Source organism: Corvus brachyrhynchos, unplaced genomic scaffold (assembly GCF_000691975.1).
Source record: "Corvus brachyrhynchos isolate BGI_N302 unplaced genomic scaffold, ASM69197v1 scaffold15, whole genome shotgun sequence".
Lineage (NCBI taxonomy): Eukaryota > Metazoa > Chordata > Aves > Passeriformes > Corvidae > Corvus > Corvus brachyrhynchos.
This window is the reverse complement of record NW_008238349.1, coordinates 2,522,517-2,549,858: the sequence shown is the minus strand read 5'-3', so window position 1 is coordinate 2,549,858 and position 27,342 is coordinate 2,522,517. Positions and strand designations below refer to the sequence as shown.

The 27,342-nt window shown below is 47.9% G+C and overlaps 1 protein-coding gene across 9 annotated transcripts in view; it reads left to right on the top strand.

Moving 5' to 3' along the window:
* Positions 1 to 26,312, top strand: part of GTF2IRD1 (GTF2I repeat domain containing 1) — a 70,125-nt gene extending 43,813 nt beyond the window's left edge. For 4 of the 9 annotated variants that reach the window (XM_017735313.1, XM_017735319.1, XM_008634497.2 and 1 more), the window contains 14 exons: positions 129 to 188; positions 661 to 726; positions 1,869 to 2,052; positions 3,186 to 3,244; positions 3,417 to 3,482; positions 4,288 to 4,371; positions 12,298 to 12,481; positions 13,264 to 13,292; positions 18,585 to 18,632; positions 22,603 to 22,680; positions 23,760 to 23,952; positions 24,411 to 24,448; positions 25,148 to 25,284; positions 26,059 to 26,312. In XM_017735313.1, the coding sequence (XP_017590802.1) occupies positions 129 to 188; positions 661 to 726; positions 1,869 to 2,052; positions 3,186 to 3,244; positions 3,417 to 3,482; positions 4,288 to 4,371; positions 12,298 to 12,481; positions 13,264 to 13,292; positions 18,585 to 18,632; positions 22,603 to 22,680; positions 23,760 to 23,952; positions 24,411 to 24,448; positions 25,148 to 25,284; positions 26,059 to 26,133 (1,301 nt within the window). In that variant the 3' untranslated portion in view covers positions 26,134 to 26,312. The remainder of the gene's footprint in view (positions 1 to 128; positions 189 to 660; positions 727 to 1,868; positions 2,053 to 3,185; positions 3,245 to 3,416; positions 3,483 to 4,287; positions 4,372 to 12,297; positions 12,482 to 13,263; positions 13,293 to 18,584; positions 18,633 to 22,602; positions 22,681 to 23,759; positions 23,953 to 24,410; positions 24,449 to 25,147; positions 25,285 to 26,058) is intronic. The other 5 variants (XM_017735320.1, XM_017735314.1, XM_017735317.1 and 2 more) reach the window with 4 other exon arrangements.
* The last annotated feature ends 1,030 nt before the right edge of the window (positions 26,313 to 27,342 follow it).

Sequence of the window (27,342 nt, the reverse complement as noted above, 5' to 3'; positions counted from 1 at the left end):
ACACATGCTCTGAGCTTAGTGAGGGGAGGGAGCAGTTGTGTGGCTGCAGGGCATCTGGAGAGCTCCTGCTTATGTCTTTTCTGGTTTTGCTGCTGCCTGCTGCTGCTAACCCTCTTCTTCCTCGGCAGAGACAGAGAAGGGTTCCAGTGAGGAGTCTCGACATGAAGAAAAGCAGATGGAGGGATCAGGTGAGTGTATGGTGAACTCTGAGCATCGCCCATCATTGCAGGTTTTTGGAAGGATGGATGCACACAGATGTATTTTAGGGTGGGTTTTGTGAGCTTCCTATGTTATCAGCAAAGCCTTTAGCTTTTAGCCTTTAGCCTCCAAAACCTCTGCCCACAGAAGGGCACCATTGTGTTCCTGGTCTCTGTCCTCTCCTCTTGGGCTTGATTTTACTTTTTCACCTATGTTTTTTTTTTTTCCCCTGACTGCTAGCACGGCTCTGGGGAGGTGAATCCTTGCCCTTCCTTAGGAGATCAGCTTGGAGGCTGCAGTCAGAGGACTAGCACTGATGTGAGGGCATGGAGAGGGAATGGCTGTCTCTGCTAGAGGTCAGGCAGGGGCTGCTCACCTGCGCAGTGCTTGCTCTGGAAGCAGCTGGTTGCTCAGAGCATTTCTCTGTATTGTGGGTTTTTGTTTTTGTTTTTTTTTTTGCAGATGGTATAGGGGACGTTTTAAGTCATTTGAGGAAACAAGTTGAAATTCTGTTCAACTCACGATATGGTAAGATGGTCATTAACACATGTTCATCATGCCAGGTGCTGGTTTTGCCACCTACCATTTCCAAACCAGCAGCTGAGTGAAGGTGCAATCTAATTTGTTCATCTGCTGTCTGCTGGGATCACAAATGCATTTGAAACCTTCTCCAGCCTTGTTATTGCAGCTCTTCCCCTTGGTTTCCTTGAAATTGTTTCACTGGCTGCAGCCCAGGAATTGCTGCCATGACTTTTCAGCCTTCCTCCTGCAGAGGGAAGGTCCAAAATGGTTCCCCCAATCACTTACTTGAAGTATCAGAGAGTGTTTTCCACCTGCGGGGATCCTTGCATGGCTCAGGAAGGCTGGTGGCACCTTGGTGGTGGGGTCTGACACTCAGCATGCTCTGCTCACATCTACTTACAGAGGTTATTTAACTGAGAAGAAATGCAAATGAGGTCACACATGCATTTTGAGAGCTGGCAGAAAGTTTTTGCCACTTTTAGGACCAGGAGATGTGGCTCTGCCTGACAGTCCTCAAAAGCCAGGGACACAGCTGAGCTGGTAGAGCACATTGTGACCAGGGAAAGGAGAAGAGCCAGGATGCTCTCAGGCAGGGCTGGGCACTGGGGATGCAGCTGGAACAGCCATTAGAGCAATGGCTCTCACGGCCCCCATGTTACTGTAGTAACAGCCTGGGAGTCCATGCTGATGAGATGGGGTTTTAACCTGTTTTTTCATCTGTCCAAATAACACTGCTTGGCATTGGCTGTTTGGTTGCTTTTGGCAATATTTAGTAGAGCAAGGGGAGTCTTCACCATGCTGGTCTGCACAGGCTGATGGGGCACCCCCAGGCGCATTCCCTGTCCCCTCACTTAGCAGAGGGATTTCCATAGGGGTCTGGGTGTGGGGTTCCACTGCGTTGCAGAAAGATGCTTGCAGCCTTTGTAGAAAGGCTGTGACAATGTAGCAAATGCAAAAACCTGCTCCAGGTGGCTGCATGGCTCTGTCCCTCACACACGTCTGCCGGTGTCAGGGACATCCCCACCAGGCACAGAGCAACCACAAACTCCCCCAAAACCTCTTCAATTGCTCCAGCAACATACCATGTTGCTGTTGCTTAAACTTGACATGGAGGTCCAGCAAACTAATGAGATTGGGTCCCCATCCAGCGAAAGCCATAGGAATATCAGAGCCAGTCAAAGTCCCCTACTCCAAGTTCCTGATGTACCCTGAGGACCTATTTGTTGTGGGCTTGCCAGAAGGCATCCTGTTGCGCCGTCCCAACTGCTTCGGGATTGCAAAGCTGAAGAAGATTCTGCAAGCGAGCAACAACATCCAGTTTGTCATTAAAAGGTAAGGCAGGTGGGGTGGCTGTCCCTTGGGGAGGGTGTTTCTGCTCAGAGCTCCTGCTGCTGTGCAGTGTCCTGGAGAGCACCCATCCCTTGGTCGCCTTCAATAAATTTGCTTGATTAGAAGCAGGGAAGGGTTGTTGCCTTGTTGGAGCCATCCATGGGAGGCAGCGATAGTGTTATCTGTTTCTTCATGTCTTTTGGGTTTTTAACCTGCTTTTGAAAAGATTTGGCCACCTCTGCAGGATGGGTGAAGAGGCCTTAAACTTCAGGGTGCCCTGATGTGGAGCAAGGAGAAGGGCTGGGAGCCCTGGAGGGTTTTCCTACAGAAAGTGGCTCCAGCTGAGGTCTAGACATGCACATGTGCACATGGGATGCCGCAGACATGAGGGAAGATGCTGACCCTGTGCTGGGGAGCAAGGGTGTCATAAGAACTGTGGGAGGGCTGTGACAAGCCACAACCAATTTAATGTAAGAGCATTGCCCTGAAAGAGGGAACAGATACAGCGGAGATGAATTTTAAGATGTCTTAGGTATTTTGGGGGCAGTTTCTCACCCAAATGCTGACACAACCAATGCTGCAGGTGACTGAAACAGAAAAAATAAATATTGGAGCATGGAGACTTTGTGGTGTCAGAACAGCAGCTCTCAGATCAGCCCAACCATATTTTGGGGTTTCCTCCTGTCCTGATCTCAGATATATTCCTTTGTGACACAGCTTCAGTGCAGCTTGTAACAAGCCCTACTATCACCTCGCTAAGCAGCTTTAGCATTAGGTACCCAAATGGCAATTTTTGGGGTCAATTTTATGTTGAAAGGAGCCATGCATGGCTCCCATCCCTAAAAAATGTTCAGGACCATATCCACTAAAAGTCTGTAGCTGCTGACTTAAGCTGCTCAGTCATCACCTGCTTAATCTCATCCCAAGGAGTGATAAATCAACTCATTAAAGAGTCTGTCAGCATGAAAACTATGTCCAAAGTTCTCCTGCTGTGTTGCAGGAGCTTTTAAATGGCATTAGCCAGACAGGGTGAATGGTTTGTGGCTGTAGGAGTGGTGTCCTGAGGATGCTGGAGCAGCAGGGTGTCACTGGCAGGGAGGTCACTCACATGCCTTCTGCTTCTCCCTGTCTTCCAGACCGGAGCTGCTGGCGGAGGGTGTAAAGGAGTCGGTGTCAGACAGCCCGGCAGCCAAAGGTAGGCTGAAAGACACCCAGCAGCTGGGCTGTCAAGGTCTAGGTAGAAGAGAAGTGACAGTGGTTTCCTACAGCCTTCCCTCTCCACCTTGCTCTTTGGCTGGAAACCCCCTCCCATACATCCCCCTTGGCAGCACTGTGAATCATAATTCCTCTTATGTCCCCTGTCTCAGCCGCCGACGAGAGGGACTCGAGCGAGCTGCTGCTGGAGGACGCTGTGAAGAGACAGGGCTTTCAAGGTGTGGGGCTGGAGGCATATGTGGGGGCTGAGGTAGAGCCCTTGGCCCACTGTGGAGGCTGCATGGGACAGACGTGGGAAGGGAGTGCTGCAGGTGTTGGGGCTCGGTGGGATGGCAGAGGAGCAAGACAAGACTGGGAGGAAGGAGAGAAGGAGGTGGGATGAGAGGATGGAAAGCAGAGGCACCTAGAAGACAAGATGCACAGCCAGGACAGGCAGTCCTGCAGGTCCAAGAAGAGGCTCGAAGTGCTCTGCATGGTGCTCTAATTAACCAACTTGGCTTATCTCCCTGTCTGACCTTGTGAGATGCATAATTAAGTTTCCAAGCCTAGGGGTTTGCTGGGGCTTTTTCCACTTGTGTGATGTTTGTATAAATGCCACTCGAGTTTAGCTGGCGGCAGTATGGTGGCTCCCTTGGGGGATAGAGTGATGGCAAGTGCTACCCTGCTCAAGCATCTCTTCTTGGGCCCTGGGGGCCTGTGAGAGTTTGCACAAGGATGGGGAGCTTTTTCAAAGCCTTTGGCTTTTCTGAGAGGCTTTGGAGTATGTTATATTTTAATGCTGGTAATTATCACAACTGAATCTTCGATTTCACATGCCTTTTATTCTTAGCAAACAGGCGAGGGAAAAATAACCCAACATATTTCTGTTTAGATTATTTTTAAGGACTTTGAATGACCCACTCCACAGATTAGATAATTGCAAGATAAGGGCTTTCCTATAATTAGAAAAAGGCATTACTTAAAAGTCACAGAGTGCCTTTTAATTTACCAGCAGAAATCTATAATTGTTTCTTTATTTTACAGAAAATTATGACGCCAGGCTTTCCAGAATAGACATTGCTAATACACTGCGGGAACAAGTCCAGGACCTGTTCAATAAGAAATATGGTGAGAAACCAGGCTTGTTTTATTCCCCCCCTTATTCTCTCATATTTTTTTGCTCTTTATCTCTCCCCTCTGCTCCTGATTCCTTCTTGCCACATACTTTCTCTCATCTCTCCCTTGAGCTGCTGGTAGTTAGGAGGGCCAGGAGGGAATGGCAGATCTGGGATTTGGCGCTCTTTGCTGCAGGAGCTGTGGGAGCACAGGGGGTGGTAAGAGGTTAGGAAGGGAATAGGAATAGGCCGTAGTGAGCGCTGGGGAACAAGAAGATGCTGCTCCTTCTGTTCCTAGAGCAGGGGAAATGCTATTATCCCCACGTTGTGGTTTAGGAATATTATACCCCAACTTAGTGTTCACACTGAAGCACTGCAAGCCATGCACTGCTTGCTCATTTGTCCTTCCCCCTGTCCCTACCCTTGCGGTGGGTTGGAGAGGAGACTTGGAGGCACGGATTGAGATAAGAAGAGTTTACTGGAAACAGCAATGGAATAAGAAAACAAACAGTAACAGCTACAATATCAGTGACAGAGGGAACCAGTGCTACCTGACCACCCCCTCTGTCACACTTACTTGACTGGAAGGGACCCCTTCCCTCATTCCTGGAAAATGATGTGAGGTGATATAGAGGTCCTAGCCTTGCCCTCTCCTGGCAACTGCAAAAATTAACCCTGTCCTGGTCAGAACCCTTTATTCTATACCACTTACATCACACTGAAATTCTACACCTTCCAACTATATACATACGTGTGTGTGTATATATATGTGTATATATACATATATATGTATGTTTGTGTGTATACACAAGCACAGATATTGTTTCTATAGTTGAATCCGTCCCTCCAAGAAGTTTGTTGAGTTAATTTAGTCCATGATTGTGGGCTCTATCCATCTTAGAGGTCTTCCATGGCAGCAGGGCTGCTGTGCTTTTGGCTGGTTGCTGTATCACGAGCTCATGACTGGTGTATCTGGAGCAGTCCATCCTCATTGGCCATGGCAGTTATGGCAAACAGTGACAGTGTCACTCAGCAACCAATATTATACAGTTCAACATTACAGACTGTTCTCACCCAAAAATCAAATTCCCTGGAGAGACACATTGTGTTTCCCTGTCCCTCTGCATCACCCACCAAGTGCCTGCAGGTCCTTGAGCAAAAACAATCCCATGGATAGGTTTGCCTTTGCTTGAGGCAGGACTAATCCAAACTGTCTTCCCTAACACATTTCTTATATGCACCATGGAGACTTTATCCTCTTCTGCAGTACATGGAGGTTTCGATTGGGCAGGGCCAGCTCAATTGGTAGAGCCTCGGGTATTAACTAACCAGGTGGCCTTTGCTAAATGTAGATCCCAATGTTTGAAGGTTCCCCCACCCACTGCTTTCAGTGTGGATTTTAATGGTGCATTTTACCATTCAATTTTTCTAGAGGCTGGTGCATGTACTTGGCACTGGTGAGGCTGCACCTTGAGTGCTGTGTCTAATTCTGGGTTCCCCAATATAGGGAGGATGTTGAGATGCTCAAACGTGTCCAGAGGAGGGCAACAAGGCTGGTGAGGGGCCTGGAACACAAGCCCTGTGAGGAGCGACTGAGTGAATTGGCATTATTTAGCCTGGAGGGGAGGAGGCTCAGGGGAGACCTTATCACTCTCTGCAACTACCTGACCAGGAGGGTATAGCCAAGTGGGGGTTGGTCTCTTCTCCCAGGCAACCAGAGACAGGAAAAGAGGAACCACGCCAGGGGAAGTTCAGGCTGGACATTAGGAAAAAATTCTTCACAGAAAGAGTGATTGGGCACTGGAATGGGCTGCCCAGGGAGGTGGTGGAGTCACCATCCCAGGAGGTGTTTAAAAAAAGACTGGATGTGGCACTTAGTGCCATGGTTTAGTTGATGAGGTGGTGTTAGGTCACAGGTTGGACTTGATGATCTCAAAGGTCTTTTCCAACCTAGTTCTTTCTGTGATTCTGTGATCGGGAATACGATACACCCACTCACTCCCGTGCTTTCTGGCCCAGGTGTCAATGAGGCTATTTTTGAAATGAGCCTCATTGTCCAGCTCAATTCTTTCAGTGTGCCCTGTTGCCACAGAACTTGCTTTTCAAGGCCCAGGATGGTGTTCCAGGCAGTGGCGTGAGGCACAGGGTAGGTCTCCAGGCTTCCAGTGGTGCCTTCTACCATTGTGAGCACGCAGCGCTTGACTTGGCTGGTTTGAGGCAGCATGATGCAATCGATCTGGTAGGTCCCCCTTACTTCTATTTAGACCACTGCCCCCCACAGGGGCTTTACCCACTTGTCTTGCTTTTAGCTCAGTGCATATTTCACAGTCATGGATAACCTGGGAGATGGTGTCCATGGCTAAGCTCACATCTCAGTCATGAAATCATCTGTATGTTGCATCTCTTCCTTGATGACCTGACGTGTCAGGTGTCACTGAGCTAGAAATAATTCACCCTTATGTTGCCAGGCCAGATCCGCCAGAGATACTTGAATCTTGGCAGCCTGACCCACCTGTCCATTGTTGCGATGCTCTTCAGTAGCCTGACTCTCGTGTACGTCTGCATCTAAAATGACAGGCTTTTACAGCTAACTTCTCTACCTGGGCAGTAATGTCTTCTCACACTTCAGCAGCCCAGATGGGTTTCCCTCTGTGCTGTAGTTGTAATTTTCCATTGGTCCAGGCACCCCCACAGAGCATTTGCTACCATCCATGTGTCAGTGTAGAGGTAGAGCATTGGCCATTTGTCTTGCTCAGCGATATCTAGAGCCAGCTGGACAACTTTCAGCTCTGCAACCTGACTTGATCCACCTTGTCCCTCGATAGCTTCTGTGTCTCACCACATAGGACTCCATATTGCAACTTTCCATTTTCAGTGTATCCCTACAATATGACAAGAACCATCAGTGAAGAGAGTGTATTGCTTTTCATTTTTTGGTAGCTGGTTGTATGGTGGGGCCTCCTCAGCTCGTCACCTTCTATTCTCTGATGATGATAGTCGAAAATTTTCACTGTCAGACCAGTTCATGATGACTCCCAAGATCCCAGGGTGACTGGGATCTCCTGTTCAAGCTCGCAGTGCTATCCACTTAGTCCATGTAGCATCAGTGTGTGTTGCAGGGACTTTCCCTTTGAACATCCAGCCCAGCACTGGTAGTTGGGGTGCCAAAAGAAGCTGTGCTTTGGTGCCAATCACTTCTGAAGTAGCTCAAACCCCTTCATAAGCAGGCAGCATCTCTTTTTCAGCTGGGGTGTAGCTGGCCTCAGATACTCTGTACTCCCGGCTCCAGAACCCCAGGGGTTGTTCTCGAGTCTCTCCAGGTACCTTCTGCCAGAGGCTCCAGGAAGGACCGTTCTCCCTGGCTGCGGTGTAGAGCACATTCTTTGCATCCTGTCCTGTCCTGACTGGCCCAAGGGCTACTGCATGAACAATCTCCTGTTTAATTTGTTAAAAAACTTGTTGTTGTTCAGGACCCCACCTAAAATCGTTCTTCTTCCATGTCACATGATAGAGAAGGTTTACCATCTGACTGTAATCTGGAATATGTATCCTCCAAAACCCAACAGCACCTAAGGAAAGCCTGTGTTGCCTTTTTGCTGTTTGCTGAGGACAGAGCTGCTGTTTTGTTGACCATGTCCACTGAAATCTGACAACATCCATCTTGCCATTTTACTCCTAAAAACTGCATTTCCCGGGAAGGTCCCTTGACCTTAGTTTGCTTTATGGCAAAGCTGGCCTTCAGGAGAACTTGGATTATCTTCTCCCCTTTCTCAAAACCTTCTTCTGCTGTGTTGCCCCACATATTGGTGTCATCAATGTACTGCAAGTGTTCTGAGTCTCACCCTCTTCCAGTGCAGTCTGGAATCAGTCCATGGCAGATGGTGAGACTGTAATTCCACCCCTGGGGTGGTCAGTTCCAGGTGTACTGGATGCCCCTCCAGGTGAAAGCAAACTGTGGCCTGCACTCTGCTCCAGAGGAACATGGAAAAATACATTTGCAATGCCATTGGTGGCACCACTTTGCTGCTTTGGACTCCAGCTCGTCCGAACTGAAGTTCCAGCCTGTCCAGCACAGCAGCACTCAGTGGTGGTGTGACTTCATTCAGGCCATGATAGTCCACTGTCAGTCTCCACTCTCCACTGGACTTACGCACGCTCCATATGGGGCTACTGAAGGGTGAGCAAGTCCTGCTGAGCACTCCCTGGTTCTCCAGTTCTCGACTCATCCCATGGATGGGGACAAAACCCACCCCTGGGCCCCCCCGCTACTAAAAACCAGGCCGTGCAAAACCAACACACACCCTCAGGAGTACTACTGCAGAAGGGTCCTCTGAGAGACCAGGCAAGGTATTCAGCTGTCTAATTTCCTCTGTCTCCACAGCAGCTCTCCCAAAAGCCCAACAATGCCCTCTTGGGTCCTTGAAATACCCTCTCCCGAGGTAATCTGTGCCAAGGATACACGGGGTCTCTGGGCCAGTCACGACGGGCTGGTTTTGCCATTCATTTCCAGTCAGGCTCACTTCAGCTTCCAGTACAGTCAGCTCTTGGGATCTTCCTGTCACCCCAGAAATGGAGCTGGATTCTGCCCCTACATATCTTGTTGGAATGGGGGTACACTGTGCAGCAGTGTCAGGGGCCCTGGGTGGGAGGCACGGGGGTTTGCCTGCCCCTGGTCAGCCTCGTTCCCCATGGGTTGTTTTGTGTTCCCCTGCGCAGGGCAAGGACCCTCGGGTCCCGTGATTGAACAGTTCCTCAGCAGATCCTCAGGCCATGCAGCTGGAGAAATAAACATCTCTGAAACATCTATCAAGAATCGGTCCATATATATTTCTTTCCCACGGGCCTCCTTGTTTGATACATCGTGTTACAGAATCCCCACTGTAACACTCCCTCTCAACTCATACCTGTGCTGCCGGGGCAGAGGTGGGTTTTCCATCCCACTTCCTCATGTCCTCTCTGTGGCCATGCAGGAAAAAGCACAGGTTACCTGGTGGTGTGTCCCTTCTGTCTCAAGCAGGGGGCACTTGCTCCCAACAGCAGAGACTCTGGTCCATGCTGGTGAGGCATGGGACATTTCCTCTTTAATTTGCTCGACTCTTTTGAATCTGTCCACAGTCTTGGACAGTCTTTCCACAGCCAAGGCACAGATAAATAGGGACCAAAAAAAGATGATCTTCTCTCTTGGGGTGATTTATGATGACAGTCTACTCCCTGATCCTCTGCTTTATGCCCAACAATGGTTGCTGTATCTTTAAGGTGGGTCCGGGGCAGGGGGAAGCCTTGGGCTCTTTGTGGGCTTTTTCAAAGCCTCACTTCCCAGGCGTTTGCGGGTACAGTGAGGTCTGGGTTTTGCTTGGCTAGCTTGGCTTTGTTAGCTCAGACAAGAAGTTTTTCCCTTCCCTGGCCTTGGAGAAGCTGCAGCAGCAATCCTTCGGCAGTTTTTTGAGGTGAATTGGACAGCTTGTTTAGCCGGAGATCAGAGAAAATGGGACCTGCGGGAGAGGAGTCAGTCGGGATCAGCAGGAGAGAGGGGCCGCTCCGTCTCGCCCCAAGCCTTGGGAAGGCCAAGCCAGGGAGAGAGAGGCTCTGGCCCACCTACTTCATCTGCTGCGGAGAGAAGATCGACACCGGTGAAGTCGCCAGGTTCTCATCTGTTTGCTCGACCTGCTGCATGAATCCCCAGTTTGGTTTTTTGTTTTTCCCTGAGAGAGAAGCCGGTGCCATCTTCTACCACGTGGTGGAAGCCGGTGGGTTTTTTTTCCCGTGGCATTTTGGGTTTTTGTTCCAGTGTGTGTGTGGGGGGGGGTAAGGTCTGACAGTTTAATATCTAGCACTTATTTGCCTTTTTCTTGTGCCTTTGGGCATTCTGTTTGTCAGTAAATGGCTGGTTTTTATTTTTTCCTTTTCACCCACTAGTATTCATTTCCTACTGGCGTAAAGGGATTGTTGGAACTCTTTTTAGAGGAGACAACTCATTCCAGAGTGTTTTCTCCTGAATTTGTCTCTGAATGGAGACATCTTCATAGTGCCAGAGTTGGGTAGTCACCTGAAGCAGTGTTTGTTCTCCTTCCTTCATTGACATCAATGCCAATGAGTTGGTGCATGACGATGGTGTGCTACTTACAAACTTCTGCCACATGGATATCCTGGACCTCATCTGGATCTACTGGGGATTGCTCATTATTTGAATCCCTATAGATTCCCTCCAGCACAGCTAATTGTCTCAGGTACTGGATCCACCTGCTTGGGTGCACTATTAGATCATCCTTGGGAGAATACCTTTCCCTCACACTTGGCAGGAGTTGCCTCCAGAGGTTGAGTTCCTGTCCTCTTCCCAGTCCCCTCGTCAATGCCCACATCCCAGGACAGGGATCCCAGTTGCTTGGCTTCACTTCTATCTAGTTCCACAGCGTGGGCCGCGATATCCCAGCACTGAAGCAGCGGGGTCACCAGGGGTTCACACGACTGGTGGCTGAAATCTTTTCACATATATCGCAGCTCACCCCGGAATAGGGATCGGGTGATTATCTCTGGCCCTGCCTCCTCCTCCCATTGTGAGGGCCCTTCTTCCTCTTCATCCCTCACTAAGTGAATTGGTTTGGTCTTGGATTTCTTCTTCCTTATAGGGGCGACTGCTAATGGCAGGGGTTGTTCGTGTGGTTCAGCTGCAGTTTGAGTGGTCACAGTGCCTGCTGCTCTGCTGTCCTCCTCTTTTCCCCGAGGGTGCTGTCTAGTGACAAGCAGTGTCTGAAAAATAGTAGCCAGGGCCTAGCACACTGCAATAAGTTGCTCCTCTCCAGAGGGGTCACAACACTCTTCTTGCAAATAGTCTGTCACTTTATCGGGTTCTGTAGTTGTCCAGGGGACAACTTCCAAACCACACCGGAGCCAAGAATTTCCCCAAAATTTGGTCCATTTTCTACCACATTCTATACCACTCGTGACTATCCATGATAGCCTTGGGGCAGATCTCTGAATAACTTGCCTAGAAATCTCTTTCTTGACTCTAAACATGGTGTGGACCACACTGAGGAGACCTGGCAGACAGCAACAAGTGCATGCTTTCCTTAACGTACAATTGTAACAGGCCTGGAGGAGAAAAAGGGGGTGGAAAGCTGGGGAGAATCGTCCTGCCCTGTTTCCCCCCACAGGCTGGGTACAATTATTAATGAATTCCCTGAGGCAGCAACCAAGGGCAGGGCAGGGGAGCAACACTGAATACACATCCCAAATGACCCTCATTGCCCTTGATGTTATCATATCACAAACTGATGTCCCTCAATACAACAATAAAACAACCCTGACCCCTCTCCCTGCTCTGAAAAAGAGCACCATGAGGAGCACAGGGTTCATATGTGGGAGTATATACAGGATTAGGTACCACAACCACGAGAATAAACCGAGCAATGTTGTGATTAATGGTTCTGTTACTAATAACCTCTGTGTCCTAGCCATACTGCCTCCAGACTATTGCAAAAAATTAACCCTGTTCTGGCCACAAGCAGGACACCCCATTTTCTAGGCAGGGGTAAGACTTGTCCAGGTGCTTGCAAGGAAATATGTAGCCTTGATCCTACAGCCAGGCCTAAGAGTGGGAACATACCTGTGGAGTTATCTCTGAATAATGTCCCAAAGCAAAGAGCAGCAGCTTTCCATCCTCCCACTGCATACATGGGCATCCTTGTGCAGGATGGTGCATCTCTGTGGCCCCATGAGCTCTGCTGCACACATGTGCCTGTCTTTGGACCCCTCCACTGCTGTCATGGAGGCAGCCTGAAAATGTTGGTCCTTGATCTAATGCTGACCTGGTACCTTGAGCAGCCTGCCCACACTGTTCTGTGCCTTGGTAGGGCTGGGGATGGAGCCAGAGCCACAGCAGAAATGGCATCCCTGGCATCCTGCACACTCACTACTTAATTACCACTCGCTTCTCTCCTAGGTGAGGCCTTGGGGATTAAATACCCTGTGCAAGTGCCATACAAGCGCATTAAGAGCAATCCAGGGTCGGTGATTATAGAGGGGCTGCCTCCTGGGATCCCCTTCAGGAAGCCCTGCACCTTTGGCTCCCAAAATCTGGAGAGGATACTGGCCGTCGCTGATAAAATCAAGTTCACTGTGACACGGTATGTGGTGAGAGATGTCAGCCATCCTGTGGATCCAGAGAGGGGGAGAGGAGGGAGCCCACCTAAATGCACTTCCTGCTCTGCAGCCCCAGTCTGTAAATGCCTCCAGCCCCCCAAGACAGCAATTAAGGTGGCAGCTAATGGTTCATCAGAAAGGAGGGGACCATAAAACAGGCAGTCTGGCTTTCTTCCCATCCACTGCCTGAGGAGATGATGGGGAAGGCAGTGGCAGGAGAAAAAGATGCTCAGTGTGACTGATACGCAGGCAGAGAAATCCCATCCCCTTTTTTAGGAGGCTTGAGACTGATCATTGGTGGTGCAGGGCAGTGCTCAGAACCCTGCTGTGCTTTAGCACCCCGTGTTTGTGGCAGGGTCCTCTGCATTTCACAGCCTCAGGGGATGGCCATAAGTGGGAAGGGAGGGAAAAGCACTTAGCTATGTATCAGACTAAGGTGAGACAGGAAAAAAGTGGGCTTAAGAGTGTCTCCGTCACCCTTTCACTGGATCATGTTGTTTGTCTTCTTATCAGTGGGGCATGAGGTACATCATGCTGCCTCAAGCAGGGGTCACTGCCCCTTGCAGGGACCTCATCCCCACAGAGCTCCTGCTGGTCCCACGTGAGTTGTGGCATAGCGTGTGAAGGACAGGCTGATCCCCAGCCTTCCCTGGGCCACATCAGGGTGTTCAGCTTTCCCTGGGCCACATCAGGGTGTTCAGCTCAGGCATGCTGGCTTCCCGGTACCATTTCATTTTAAATCTCCTTTTTTCCTTATTTTTCACAGGCCTTTTCAAGGACTCATCCCCAAACCCGGTAAGAGATGATATCTTTTTGCCTAAGCAATGCATTAGCCAGGTGTTTAGTGGTGGTCAGGAAGTTGTAAACTTGCAAGCAATAATTTTATCAGCTGGAGGGAGGTTGTTCTGACTTCACTTTCCTGGGCTTCCCACTTTGGTTTTGTTGTTGTTTGGTGCATTTGTTGCCTGAGACAGCTGGCGTCAGTGTCACCCATCAGTACTGCTGCTGTTGCCTTGAAATGATGGCATTTTTCAAGAGCTAATCTAGGGCAGGGATCTGTTTTCTCTTTTTAAGAAAACACCCACTTTCTTAAGTGTTTTCTTAAAATAAATCTGTGTTGTAATGAGCTGGTGGGTTGGGTGGCAAGAGAAGGTTGTCATAAGGGGTGATTAACCACAAGGGTCCATGGTGGGCTGCAGTAGCATGGCAGTGAAGTCCACTCCAGCTCGTGAACGTTCCACAGGCAGATACACCAGGGAAGACATGGCAGAGAAGAGGACAGGGTATCCAGGGTACGCTCCATTCACAGCTGCTCAAATCATCATCCCAGAGCCGTGTCCTTCACTGTGAGTCCCCACAGTAGCTGTCTCTCATTTCTTGGCTGCTCAGAAAAGAGAGCTGCTGTCAGCAGCGTGGGTAAAAACCTGTCTCAATTTTAAATGTCTGTAATTACAACTGTTGGAAGAGCACAGATGGGTGCAAAGAACCTTGTCATCTTTATTTATGGCTTCCCATTTCCTTTGCCAGCCTCCATGGCGATGGTACAATTTAGAAAAGACAAATATGACAGACAGGAAAACATTTATATGCCCTTATTGGGAATAGCAGAAAGGTGTTAAGAGCTCTAACAAAAGGTGAGCTGTCAGGAAAATTCAGACATGGTCCATGTGTTCACTTCTGCATCCCTGTGTAGGGCCCAGCCAATGATAGGGAGGTCCCCTGAGACCTCTGTGGAACTTGGTCTTAGACTTGTATCTTTTGGTCCTAAGCAGCAATGTGCCCGTTCACATCAGCTGGGGCTTAAACGAGCCCTCACTGAAGCACAAGTTTTGCAGAGCTCTAGTTTTCCACAGAGTTATATGACTATGTATACACTCCTCCAGCCACATCTTGTCTTTCCATTCCCCCACTCTAATCAGTATAATTACGTTAAAAGACGTTGATCTGACACAAAGCACATCAGAAGGCAAATACTTCAAGCTGCTACCTGGCTGGGAGATGCAACCTGAGAAATAGAGATGTAGAGGAGACTGATTTTCTTTTCAATGCTTAACATTTTTTCCCTCTTTCTCCAGTTGAATGCTCCCCTCACAGACTGGCCTTCTAGCACAAACCCAAAGACATACTTTATGTGTATTTCAGTACCCGAATGGGCTCAGCAGGTCACAGCATCCCTGCCAGGCTGGGTGCTTCATTCCCTCTCCTCCCATTGAGGTTTTAAATAAGAGCAGTTACAGGTGAGGGGTTTTTCTTACGTGACATCTCAATTTGTTATAGACAATTTCCCATATTTGCCAAATCTTCAGAGACAGTTCCAGGACTCGTAAGTATTTTCTAGTAGTCAGATTACCACTGGAATGTCTCGTCCAGAAAAGAGCTGATTGTATTTTGCCCCTCCCTAGTCCCCACTGACAGCAATTAACCCGTTGTTTGTTTTTCCACCCCACTACACCAAAGTGGTTGGTGGCAATACAGTGGTGCAGTCACTGCCTTGACTTTGATTGCTTTTCATCTGCCTTAATAAAATGAATGATTTCCAACTAGCCATCGGTCACTAAAAATTTAAATTTAAGTGTCTTCTTTTTACCTCAATATTGTGTAGTGAAGACCTGTCATGTAAAATGAAGAGCAGCAGCATTCTTGGCATTAAAATAAAATCAGTGAAAATCACTTTTATTTCATAGAGGAGGGTTAAAATGAAAGCAATAGTTACTCCCAAGTAGGATGGCATTGCAGAGGTCTCCAAAAGCTGGAAAGCTGAGGAGATGACATCATAAACATAAGGGAAGCTATTGGGTTTTGTGGATCATTTTGGCTAAAAATTACATGAAGAGTACACGTGTTAAGGAAAAGGGGAAATTTAATTAAAAAAAAAAATCACTTTGGAGTGATTTTAGTTGCCTTTAGGTTAAATGATGGCATTTAATATGCTTTAAAGTTGTGCACCTCCTGTATCACAAAGAGCATTCCCGGTAACTGCGGGACCACAAATCTCTTTCTTTTGGGGACACCCATTTTTTAAGTGTAACAGAAACAGGTAAAAGGATTTCAATACAATCTGAGTGCTTCACGTGCTTTTTTTCTCAAGATAATCTGTAATCTGTATGTTGAGATGGTGTTTTTCCTCTAGTGGGAGAAGGTGGGGTTGCCAGTGCAGAAGCAGCTGGGGGCTGTGTGCCTGCAGGGATGCTGTTTGCTGAAGGAGGTGGATTTTGCAGGGAATTAGGCTGATTTTTTGGAAAAAGCCCTTCCGCAATGCAGGTTTGCAGCCTCTCAAAGATGGGACAATGGCCCTGAGGCCACCGTGCCAGCACTTCACCTGCACTGCTTCCCCAGGGCGTTTAACCCAGGAGCACAATCCTTCTGGCATCCAGAAGTTTTGATTTCCAGTGTCTCTTCTCCACACTGCTGGTCTCTGCTGTGCAAAAGAGATTTGCAAAACCCCTTCTTGAAAGCAGCATGATCTTTCAGCATTAAACAGGAATGAATGAGCAGGGGTGATGCTCTAGTGCTATAAACACTATGCTTATCCTTTTGGTTTTTTTTTTCCTGAGGCACAGATACAAAACTGGCTTAATATGAGCCTTTGAAAAAAAAATGCCAAGCATAGGTAAACACACACATACACACACACAAAAAATATCTTTCTGTATGTTAATTTTTATGTGAAAATGTACACCAGCTCTATCTGTCCTATTCTCCAAGCTCCCTACCGCCATGATAGATTATTTTCCACTCTCCACTTAATAAAGTAGGGCAGGCAGTGTTCTTTAATTTAAAAAATCACACATCTAGGCATCCTTTTTAAATTTATTTATTTATTTATTTTCTAATCACAAGAGCACAATCCTCCTCAAGACTTTGATGAGATGTGCCTCGCACTGGAAACTCCTAGCAAGAAAAATAGAAAAGAGGAAAGCTGTGATGAGGGCTGAGCACATCTTGCTCCATCACCAGGTTGCTTTTCAAGGTCCATATCCATCTCCCTTCACCCCCCAACCCTTTTTAACCCCCCAGCCAGGCCCAGGGTGATTATTTTTGAGTGTTCAGCTGGTCACTGTTTTTCGTCTAAGGTGAAATTTCAAGCAGGTTGAATATATATATATAATATGTGGGGGAGTGTGTGTGTGTGTGTGTAAAAATATGTATTTTTATATATTGATAATTATGAGGCTTAAAATTCAATCAGGTGTGAATAGCTGTGGAGCCTCAAAGCCTGTTTATAAGCATGTCTGTGATTCCAATCACCTTTTTCTTTCACTAGCTTTGTCTCCTTTTCCCATTTGCCTCTGTGTGTGGCATTCTCACTGTTGAGAGGGCAGCACCATCATTCACTTCATCCAAGTCCTTGTGTTTACTTGGCTCTTTCCTTCCTTCTGCTCTCCACCACCCTCATATCCTGTTGTGTCCTTCAGACACCCCAAGCCCCCTCATTTTCAGAGTGCTTATCAAGCAGTGAGATGGGTGCCATTACAGCCTGACCATAGTCCAGCACGCTGGGATGCACCCCATACCTTGCAGCACAGTTGCCCTGAACCTGGTGGGATGCTTCCTATGGTTAAGGCTGATGGCACGTTTGGGTTAGCAGGACAAGAAATTTTAATTACCTTTCTTAAGGTAATTTTGTAACAGCACCTTGAAATGCTGCAAAAGCCTTTGAGTTGCTGCCAACCAAAGGAAATGCCATGCTGCCTTTTCTAAACCAGTTCTGATTCATATTGGAAAGATCCTGCCATATGTTGCTCTCCATTTCTGCCTGCAGTCTGCTTGTGCTCCTGCCTGTGCTCCTGCCTGCATTCCTCCTTGATAGAAGCCGTGCCAGGACTTTGTTCCCTCTTGGCTTGGATGCTAGCTTGGCTTTCCCAGCACCAGCATGACCCATATGTATCTCTTCCACTTTGCCTAAGCATTTAGTGTGGCAGATACTGCCCACAGGGTGTCACCAGCGATTTAGGGGCCCAAGCTGCAGAGATCATCACGTATTTCGGGGCGGGATCCTGCAGCATGCCAGTGAGCGGCACTGCTGCAGCCACTTACGGCAGAATTTGTCTTCCAGCAGCTCGGGGGTGAAGAGCCCCACCTCGTGTGGGTCTACACCCAAATCTCAGTGCCTGCAGCTGCCCTGGGCAGAACCACATATTTTTTCTGTTCCTTTGTGCCACTGAACCAAAGGGCTCTCCTCCCCCATGCAAGGAAGCATCAACAGAGCTCTGTGCTGCAGTGGCTGCTTTCCTGAGCCTGCTTGAAACGACATAATTTGAGCTAGGTATTTGGAGCTACTTCAGATTGCTTATGCCTCTGCTTAGGAAATTTGAACACATGCTCCTGCTGTCTCCCCAGTCCCCTTCAGTTTGCCAGTGTCAGCACACTGCAGTTTGACATCAAGAGCCTCCCATCTGAGCCCCTTCCTTGCCCTGGTGCTGCACCTCCTCACCAGCTCTCCCTGTGGCTGTGACTTTAGCAGGATGAGCTACTTCATTCCTCCTTTTGCCCATCATGCAAAACCTGGTCACAGTCCCATCCCTGCTGTTCTTCCACAGGAAATTAATTTCTTTTTATGTCACTTACAACTTTGGAGTCAGTGGCAAGCACCAGCCTCTCCTTAGGGATTCCTTTTTCTCCTATTTCCCCTGTTGCTGCAGAACTGACACAATTTCCCTGTTTGCTTTTCATCTGCTTTAACCTGAGATATTTTTTTCTCCTCTGGCACTGGAACAGCTGTGCAGCACAGCTGCTGCTGCTCTGGCACGTGCCATAAATGCTGCCAATTTGGCCATGGATCCCTATGCACATGTGGACCTTGAGCTGCTCAGGAGAGTGGCATAGCCAAAGGGATGTTAGCAGGCTTAAGCACATTCCAGCAAAGCAGGTGAGCCCAGCTCACCAGTAAATAACTTGCCCAGCAGTTATTAGCTACCAAAAGTGTCCCTGTGCCAAGGGACCAGAGGAATTTTAAGCTGCTAGAGACAGTATCATCCTGGGTTTTGCTTTTGTTTATGACCAAGAAACCAAGCTGCAGCACTCATGGATCTCTTTTTCTTTCTCTTTTTTTTTTTTTTTTTTGTCTTCCATTAACTTGCGCTGTAGCCCCTAGACGGATAACATCTTTGGAAAAAGCCTATGCTGCTTTGAATGGTACGTAGCTCAGTTGATGCATCGTAGATGGTAGCAGACAAGAAATGCACTTGTGTTTTAATATGGGAATGAAAATGTCTAACCCCCCCCAAATTTCAGGTATTGTTTTTTCATCTCTGCTCTGTTTCCCTGTGATATCCAGAACTGAATGATACAGTGTTTTATTGTTGTTATTAATCCTTTCTGCATTTCTAAGCACTGTTGCTGTAGTCCCTGAGCATCGATGCCATCACTCCAGCCAAACAAACCTGACACGTTCTTCTCATCCTTCATCCCTGTGTCCCAACAATTACTTTTTTACAAATACACTTGCCATTCTCAAGGAGAGGTTGCATGGATTTGGGTTGGTTTTTTTTTTGCTTTGCTTTAACACATACTCTGGGTCAGGGTTGGTGGGTAGCCATGAAGGCTCCAGGGACATAAGATACAGGCTGATGTACAGGTGTAAGGAGGAGCTCACCTGCCTGTTCCTGTGGCAGGGGACGGCATAGCTACAGCAGATCCAGCCACAGTGCCATCAGCTGGGATTTTGGCTGTGGGTCTAGGTGTTAATTGCTGCTCCCACAAGCTTATAGCTCTGCTTTGAAAACATACATATGTTAAGCTAATTCTAACTGCATTTAAACCTGAGTTACTGCAGAATAGCCTCAGTAAAGTCAGCATGTTTATTCTGGATTTACACAGAGGTATAACTGAATTGCAGCCATGGAAGCTGGAAGGGGAAAGAATCCTCTTAGGATTCAGGGCCAGATCCTGGCTGCTGTAAGGATCCTGCCCTGGCTGAGTATCTCTTTGATGAGTCTGGGATTGCCTGCAGAAGGGATCTGAGCCATATTCTCAGTAGGATGTGTTGGGCAGTGACAGTTTTCCTGATGAAACGGGCTTTGCGACAAGTCTTTGGGAGGTTGTTACTCCATGAGCAGTGGCTGAGTGGAGAACAGGCATCCCCTTGAGCAGCATTTGAGGATACAGGTGGTGGCATGGGAAGGAAGAAGGTGCCATTGGGTATCCTACCCAACTGTGCTGTGGCTTCACCACTGAGATCAAGGTTCTGCACATAACATCATGAACACAGACAGAACCATTATTTTTCCATGGGATACCTTGGATTTGGTTGTGTGGGGGTTGTTTGAGTCACTAGAAGAATACGCATTGGATTCTGTTGCCCAACAGCAGACACCTAAACCTCAGTTTTAATAATTACTAAATGTAGCTTGGTGTTTCTCAAAGAAATGTTGAGCTCTGACAAGTCCTATAGGAAAAAAGCAAATGGTGCTTTAAAAATGTGACCACTTGTCTGTAAGTACCTGTGGAGTGCAGGGGTCCTGACTTCAGGCAAGTAGGATTGGGAAAAAAAGGGTTAATCGACTAGCTACTATTTTAAAACAAACAAAAACAAAACAAAAACCAAACCAACCAAACAAAAAACCCCACCATAGACCTAAAGCTAGCAGCATGGATAAACCTGCTTTATGGGAGGGATTAAGCACATGTCAAGAGCACCAGTGGTCTCCTTGAGTGATTAATTCCCAAACCCAAATGGGTAAAATCAAAAGGAGATGGAGATCCCTCTTACCTGGGCACGGCGGGGTAGGTCCCTGGGAAGCAGTGCTGTTGGCCAGAGCCTCCTCTTTGGCTTCGCTGTTATGCGTGCTCAGTTCCAGGATTGTCATGACATTTGTTTGTGCCCTTGAATGGGAATTCAGGAGTAGCACCCACCTCAAGGTGGAAAAAACCCCCTTGGGATCTTGTTTCTTGCACTCGGGTCACTTGGGGCATGAGCGGAGAGACCTGCTGCATTTTTCAGTCCCAGAGAATTAAACGAGTGAGAACACTGAAATTTGGTGTAGTTTTGTCTGCTACCATCTACACATCCATACGGGTATGTATATACAGCCCAGAAACTGAGCATTGATGACAAGGAAGTCACAGAGGGAGTGCACAGGGTTGGCCCCTCTGGTCTGTCGTGGCCTCCAGAGTGGCACCATAAGGCATCACCTAGAAACCAGAACTCCTTGGCAACATTTGACTTTCATCTATTCTATGTATGTTTTCCTCCATGCCATTCAAGCTGCTTTGTTGCCATTTCTGTATTTGGAGCACAACTTGGCCCTGAGCTCTCTTTACAGAAAGTTGGTTGCTTTTTTTTTCTTTTTTTTCTTTTTTTTTTGTGTGTGTTATATCTAGGCAAAACAATTGTTTTCCAGGTGGAGAAGAGGCTTTTTTGAGGCCATACCCTGCAGTAGCAGGGTGCAGAGGTTTGAGGTTGCCAGCTTCTCTCCAGCACCCACATCAGCAGAGTGGTTGAGGTGTGGGATGGGGGTCTTTCTGCCTGGAGTGCTCAGCACTGAAATCAGTCCCATGCACAGGGGGGCAGGGACTTGCAGGGGATTGTCACCTTGCATTTAAAACAAAATGTCCAGCCATGTGTTTGCTTAAAACTAAAACAAAAATCATATGATTGCTCAAAATAATAAAAAATCGTAATCATGTGATTGCTCAAAATGAAACTAAATAACTGCAGATTGTGGGCAGAGGATACTTGGATCCCTCATGCCAAGGTTTTCAGAGATCACCTTGATGCTGTAAAAGCCCACCATGAATAGCCATCTGCTCTTGTGAGACCCCACCTGAAGCACTGCATCTGGCTGAGGCTCCCAACACAAGAAAGCCCTGAACCTGTTGGAATGAGTCCAAAGGAGGCTACAAATATACCCAAGGGCTGGAGCACTCCTGCTCTGGAGACAGGCTGGGACAGCTGGAGGTGTTCACCTGAAGAAGAGAAGGCTCTACAGAGACCTTAGAGCCCCTTCCAGTCCTAAAGGGGCTCCAAGAGAGCTGGAGAGGGACTTTGAACAAGGGCCTGGAGTGAAAGGACAAAGGGGAATGGCTTCACACTGCCAGGAGGGATGTGTGGGATGGGATATTGGGAAGAATTTTTTCCCTGTGAGGGTGGGGACACCCTGGCACAGGTTGCCCAGAGAAACTGTGGCTGCCCCATCCCTGGAAGTGTCCAAGGCCAGGTTTGACAGGGCTTGGAGCAACCTGGGATAGTGGAAGCTGTCCCTTCCCTTGGCAGGAAGTTGGAACTGGATGGTCTTCTAAGGTCCTTTTCAACCCAAACCATTCAGTGATTTCGTTATTTTTACCTAGTGGCTTGCCAGTCTGGGTGACAGTGCCTTCCTTGGGTGCAGTGAGGATCCTCTTTGGGAGGAGAGAAGGTGGGGAGTCCACCCCATTGAGCTGTTCCTGCACTGTACATCTCAGCTGGCTAGGAGCTGGAGGGGTGACTGCAGCAAGAGGCAGATAAGATGTGTTCACTTTATACCTGTGGGGGGAAAAAAGGCATCGAAAAGGACAGGTTAGGGTTAGGGTTAAGGTCATTTGACCCTAGGTCAAAGGTTAGCATCATGACCCTAGTCATTTGTCCCAGAGCCTCCTGAGGATGCTAAATAGCTGAGTGTAAAAATCTACTGTCTTAGGCACCTCGTTTGAAATGAGAGAATGAAAGAGAAACTGTTTAGCACAATGAGGATAATTAAAAAAGCTAGTAAAGCCAAGCTGATTATATAGGATATTATAAAACAATACTTCACTTAGGAGCTTAGCCATAAAAGTGCTCTCTCATTCCTTGATGTCACTTGTGGGAGCCTTCATGGCACTGAGGGCTTGAGTCTTCATTGCTTTGCATTTTTTCTAGTCATTTACAGCCTTGCAAAGTAGATATAAAATGCTTTTAGCTGTGGCAGCACATGGCAAATGGAGATCTGGCAGCATTTTAGAGCTGCTTTGCACAGCTCTGAAAGGTGTTGCAGGGTACCAGCACAGAGCAGCACCTCTGAGGTGTCCCCAGGCCATGCTGGGCCAGAGAGACAGGGATACTGTCCTGCATTATATCAGTGAGATTGGTTTTCCAGGGGCTCAGAAGGAAACAAGGTAAGTTCACCCCTGTCCTTTCTTGCTTTTGCAGATGAGGACGATGCCAACAGGCTTGGAGAGAAGGTGATTCTCCGAGAGCAAGTGAAAGAGCTTTTCAATGAAAAATACGGTGAGTCTCTTGCTTGTACGCATCACAGGGTAAGGTTGGTTTTGCTGAGAGCAGCCACAGTTAAAATTAATTCCACAAAGGCCCCTCTATTTATAGCCCAAGCACATGGCAGCTGCTGCAGCGCAGATATTGTCCTGCTGCTCCATGTTACAGCCTGTCCCCAGGGACGTCCCTGTGTCTCACTCTTGGCAGGTGGGACCATGACCTTCCTGTTCATGACCTTGTTGCTCAGTCTTGGAGAGGGGAAGGAGTATGGCAAAATGCAGCACAGTAGCAGGATTTGTTCAGTCTGATGTCAGCCTTTGATGGGACAAACTCTCCAGGAGGAAAACCAGAAACGTGGCTGTGTAGCCACTAACACCTTCAGGTTTTAGGGCTGCAGAGATGCAAGGTGGGACCAGGCTCTTAGAGTTAGAAACAGTGCAGGAGTGAGGGATGTTCTCTGCTCCCCACTGAGCAGGAACTGGAGGGGTATCCAGAGAGGTGAGCAGTGGGTTTAATTGTACAGAAGGAAGGGCTTTTAATGCAGCAAGGAATTAAATTGAGGTATATCACTGCCGTAGAATGTTGTGGAGGCCAAAGAGATAAATTGATTCAAGAAATGGGCAGGGATGATGTGATGTGATGATGTGATGTGATGTGATGTGATGTGATGTGATGTGATGTGATGTGATGATGAGGATGAGGATGGCTTTGATCTCCATCCTGGGCGACGCCCAGACCTGCTGACATACAGAGGCAAGATGAAATGGGCAAATCTCTTCCATTTCCCCTTTGTCCTGGGCTGTCTTGCATGCTGCTGCTGCTGGTCCAGCCATGGGCTTGGGCAAGTGCAGCTGTGTGTGTGTCCTGAACTCACCTGAGGCTCCTGACAGAATTCTAAATGGAGACTAACAGAGCAGACAATAAATTGGGCAAGTAGATGTAAAATGGCTGGGTGGGACGTGACTACAGCAAAGGTTGGGCATCATAGCACCCATGGCTTCCCAAAGTCCCCCAGGGCTCTTGGTCCTCACTTGGTTGGTTCTGGAGCCCTGTAGGGTAAAGCTGTTGTGCTGTCCTCTGCTCTGCCATTACAGGAGAGGCTCTGGGCTTGAACCGGCCTGTCATGGTGCCCTATAAACTCATCAGGGACAGTCCTGATGCTGTGGAGGTGACCGGGTTGCCAGACGATATCCCTTTCAGAAATCCCAATACCTATGACATTCATCGGCTGGAGAAGATCCTGAAGGCACGGGAGAGCATCCGAATAGTGATTATAAACCAGCTCCAGTAAGTTTTTCCAGCTTTGTGATGGGGGAGGTTTCTGTTTGTTAAGTGTTGTCCTTGCTTCTTCAGCCATAAGGAGGGCAACTCACCATGAGGCCACCAGAGCCACCACATACCTGTGTGGTGGATGCTCCATCCCTGGCATCCACTGTCCTGTGCTGCAGGGAGGTGCTTGCCCATGGGTGGGCACAGTGAAGAGTTAGCAGGGCTGATTTGTCCCCTTTCTTATGCGATTTGGGATGATGATACTGGGAAGGGACATCACATGGGGGCAAGTAACTCAGAGATCCAGCTGAGTTCTTTCAGGTTGCTTCCCTCCGGGATGCACTGGGGATGCTCCCAAGTCCCCTCTCCACACAAAGGAGTGTTGGAGGAGGGTCAGGGTCAGGGTCTGGGCTGTGTCCCAGCACAGGCAGGCACACAGAGTGAAACAACTGACTCACCCCTTGTCTCTTCCACAGGCCATTTGCTGAAATCTGCACTGAGGCCAAACAAACAGGTAAGGGAAGGGCTAGGACATAACTGTGGCTTTGCTGGCACTGTGGGAGAGAAAATGGATGGGAGTTGTGACGTGGCGTTTGAACCTCCCACATCCTCAGGGCAGGATGGGAAGAAGATCCTACCTTACAAAAAGTCAGGCTCAGCATCTGTTCCAGAGTAAACTATCCTCTTGGAGGATTCCACTTCTGTGAGCTGTGGGCAGACTCGGCTGTTTGGCTCAAACTTCCAGCATGTTCTGGAGGATATGATTATCCTTCTCCCATTAGCAATTTACTCACCATGAGCAATTTATTCCCTGGTTAAAGCCCTTAATTTGAGCCATCATTTAGCAGTTGAATTTCTAAGGCAACAAGGTTTCTGTCATCACTGGGAATGCGTTTCTCTCTCTGTCCCATCATCCCAATAAATCTCAGACAGTTTTAATCAAATGTGTCAGAATTAGCAGTCCTAGAGATAAGTACGATCCTATTAGTTTTATGAAAAGAGGTGGATGAATAGAGAAGGGAGATCTGGCAAGCAAGAGCATGCCTACAGTGTGAGGAAAGCTGACAGCTCTGTGCCAGGTCATGGAGGCCACAACAGAACATTGCAGGGGGATGCTCTGTGACAGGCAAGGTCAGAGAGGGCAGATGAGTCCCCACATTTAGGGACCACTCTCAGGGCTCGGACACCTCATGCCTTCCTGCTTTTCTTGCAGAGAAAGACATCAGTGTTCCCAAACGGAAGCGGAAGAGGATCTCCGAAGGGAACTCGGTATCTTCCTCTTCCTCATCTTCCTCTTCCTCTTCTTCCAATATGGAGTCTACATCCTCAACAAATCAGATCTCACTTGTGGTAAAGCCTTCCAGATACTAGGGGGGTTACTGCCTACCTATCTTTCTGCTTCAGGATGCTGCTCTCTGTTCTCCTCGAACTGTCACCACCTCTCTCTGCCTGCCTAACACTATAAAGTATGATGTAAAATGGCACAAGCAGGTTTGGCGAAGGAGGGGACACACCTGTGGGGCTGTCTTTGTCTGCAGGGTTTGTCTGGGGGAGGTCCGCAGAGCAAAGTGTCCAACACCCCCTGGGACTCTCCTACATTCCTGCAGTGTGCCTCGGGGGTGCTCAGCTTTAGTGTGTGCTGCATATGGGACAGCAAATCCCTCCACCTCAGTTTTAACCCAGTGGGTTAAAACACGAGTGCTGGTGACATCACCTCAGGTCTGTGGTGCCTCTCAGCAGGACCCAGTGGTTCCCTATGGTCCAAGCTGTGCTGGGTGTACCTGTAGCTTGGTTTTGAGAGCAGTGCAGAGCTCTAGAATGCCACAAAAGTGGAAAAATAGGAGATAAAGTCAGGGAGATGCATACAACTGCGCTTCCTCAGGGCTTGGCTTCAGTTGTGGGTGATACCAAATAAAACTCCCCAAAAATGCGCAAGAGAAATATAAACTTAAAAGGTTTTCTGTCAAGTTTGCTGGTGGTGTTTTGGTTTGGGATTGGTTCTGTTCTCTTACTTGGAAAGTGGGGGCAACAGCCAGTGTTGGAACATGTCAGAGGTTTGATGCATGGTTTTGTGTTGTGTTCTAACAGAGGCTTTTGCCTTCTTTTTCTCTCCCTCTCTTTCAGCAATGGCCCATGAACATGTACATGTTAGACTACGGTGGTCTAAACGTCCAGATCCCAGGACCTATTAACTATTAGACCTCAATATCAAATAAGAACCTCAAATGAAAGAATAAATAAATAAATGTAATTTATGTAAAAAGTGTATATTCCAATATGTATTGATGCCTTTTAGTTTTTCCAATGATTTTTACACTATATTCCTGCCATCAAGGCCTTTTTAAATAAAAATAAAAAGTGTTGCCTTGCTCTTAAAAGTACTTATTTTATTACATATAGTATTGATAAATAACATTTATAGGTAAGAATAAGGGCAGAAGGGCACCCCTTGGACAGACCTTGTTGGACTTTGGCTGCTCAGTAAATCCTTAGTGTCACCAGTGCTTGAAGCCAAGAGGCCTGAAACGTTTTAATGCTTCATTTAATTTAGCTCAGAGGTGTAAAAATTTATGTACAGAGCTGCCAGAGGAGTGGTACCGAACTGCAGTAGTGACAGAGGAGGGAACCAGCCTTCCCAAGCATCAGGCACCTTCACCCATGAGTTCTGTTGGCTCCAGAGCTGAAGTGTGTTTGGATTAAGGGGGAAGGAGGTTTCAGGCCCCCCAAGAGGTGAGATCCCCCCAAGCCCTCCTGTATTGAGCCTCCTGCCATCTCAGACTTGGAAAGGCACAGAAGGATTAGATTGCATGCATTTAACTGGCATCTGAACCAGGAAGAATTTTCGGCTGGTGAAGTCCTTCACATTTTATGGTTTTATGATTATCATTCTATGATTCTGTGATTTCATAGGAGGCTTTGATGCCTTTTGGGGGAGAAAGCTCTCACAATAGAATCGTGGAATTGTTTAATTTGGAAAAGATCTGTAAGACTGAGTCCAGCCATTAACCCAGCACTGCCATGTTCATCACCATACCACATGCCTAAGGACCACAACCACATGTTTCTTGAATGGTGGTGGAGTGATGGTGATGCTTACCCTTTCCTGGACAGTTTATTTCAATGCTTGACCTCCCTTTTGTTGAAGACATTTTACCTATTACCAAATCTAAGCATACCCTGGAAAAACTTGAGGCCATTTTCTCTTGTTCTATCACTTGTTACCTGCGAGAAGAGACCGCCACCTGCCTGGCTACAACATCCTTTCAGGCAGTTGTAGCAAGAAGGTCCCCCCTGAGCCTCCTGTTCTGCAGGCTGATCACACTGATGCTGCACAGGTTCCATAACACTGGACTACTGCAGGTGGCAATGCTGATTGCATCCAGGGATGGCCCTGGACTCCTCCATGTA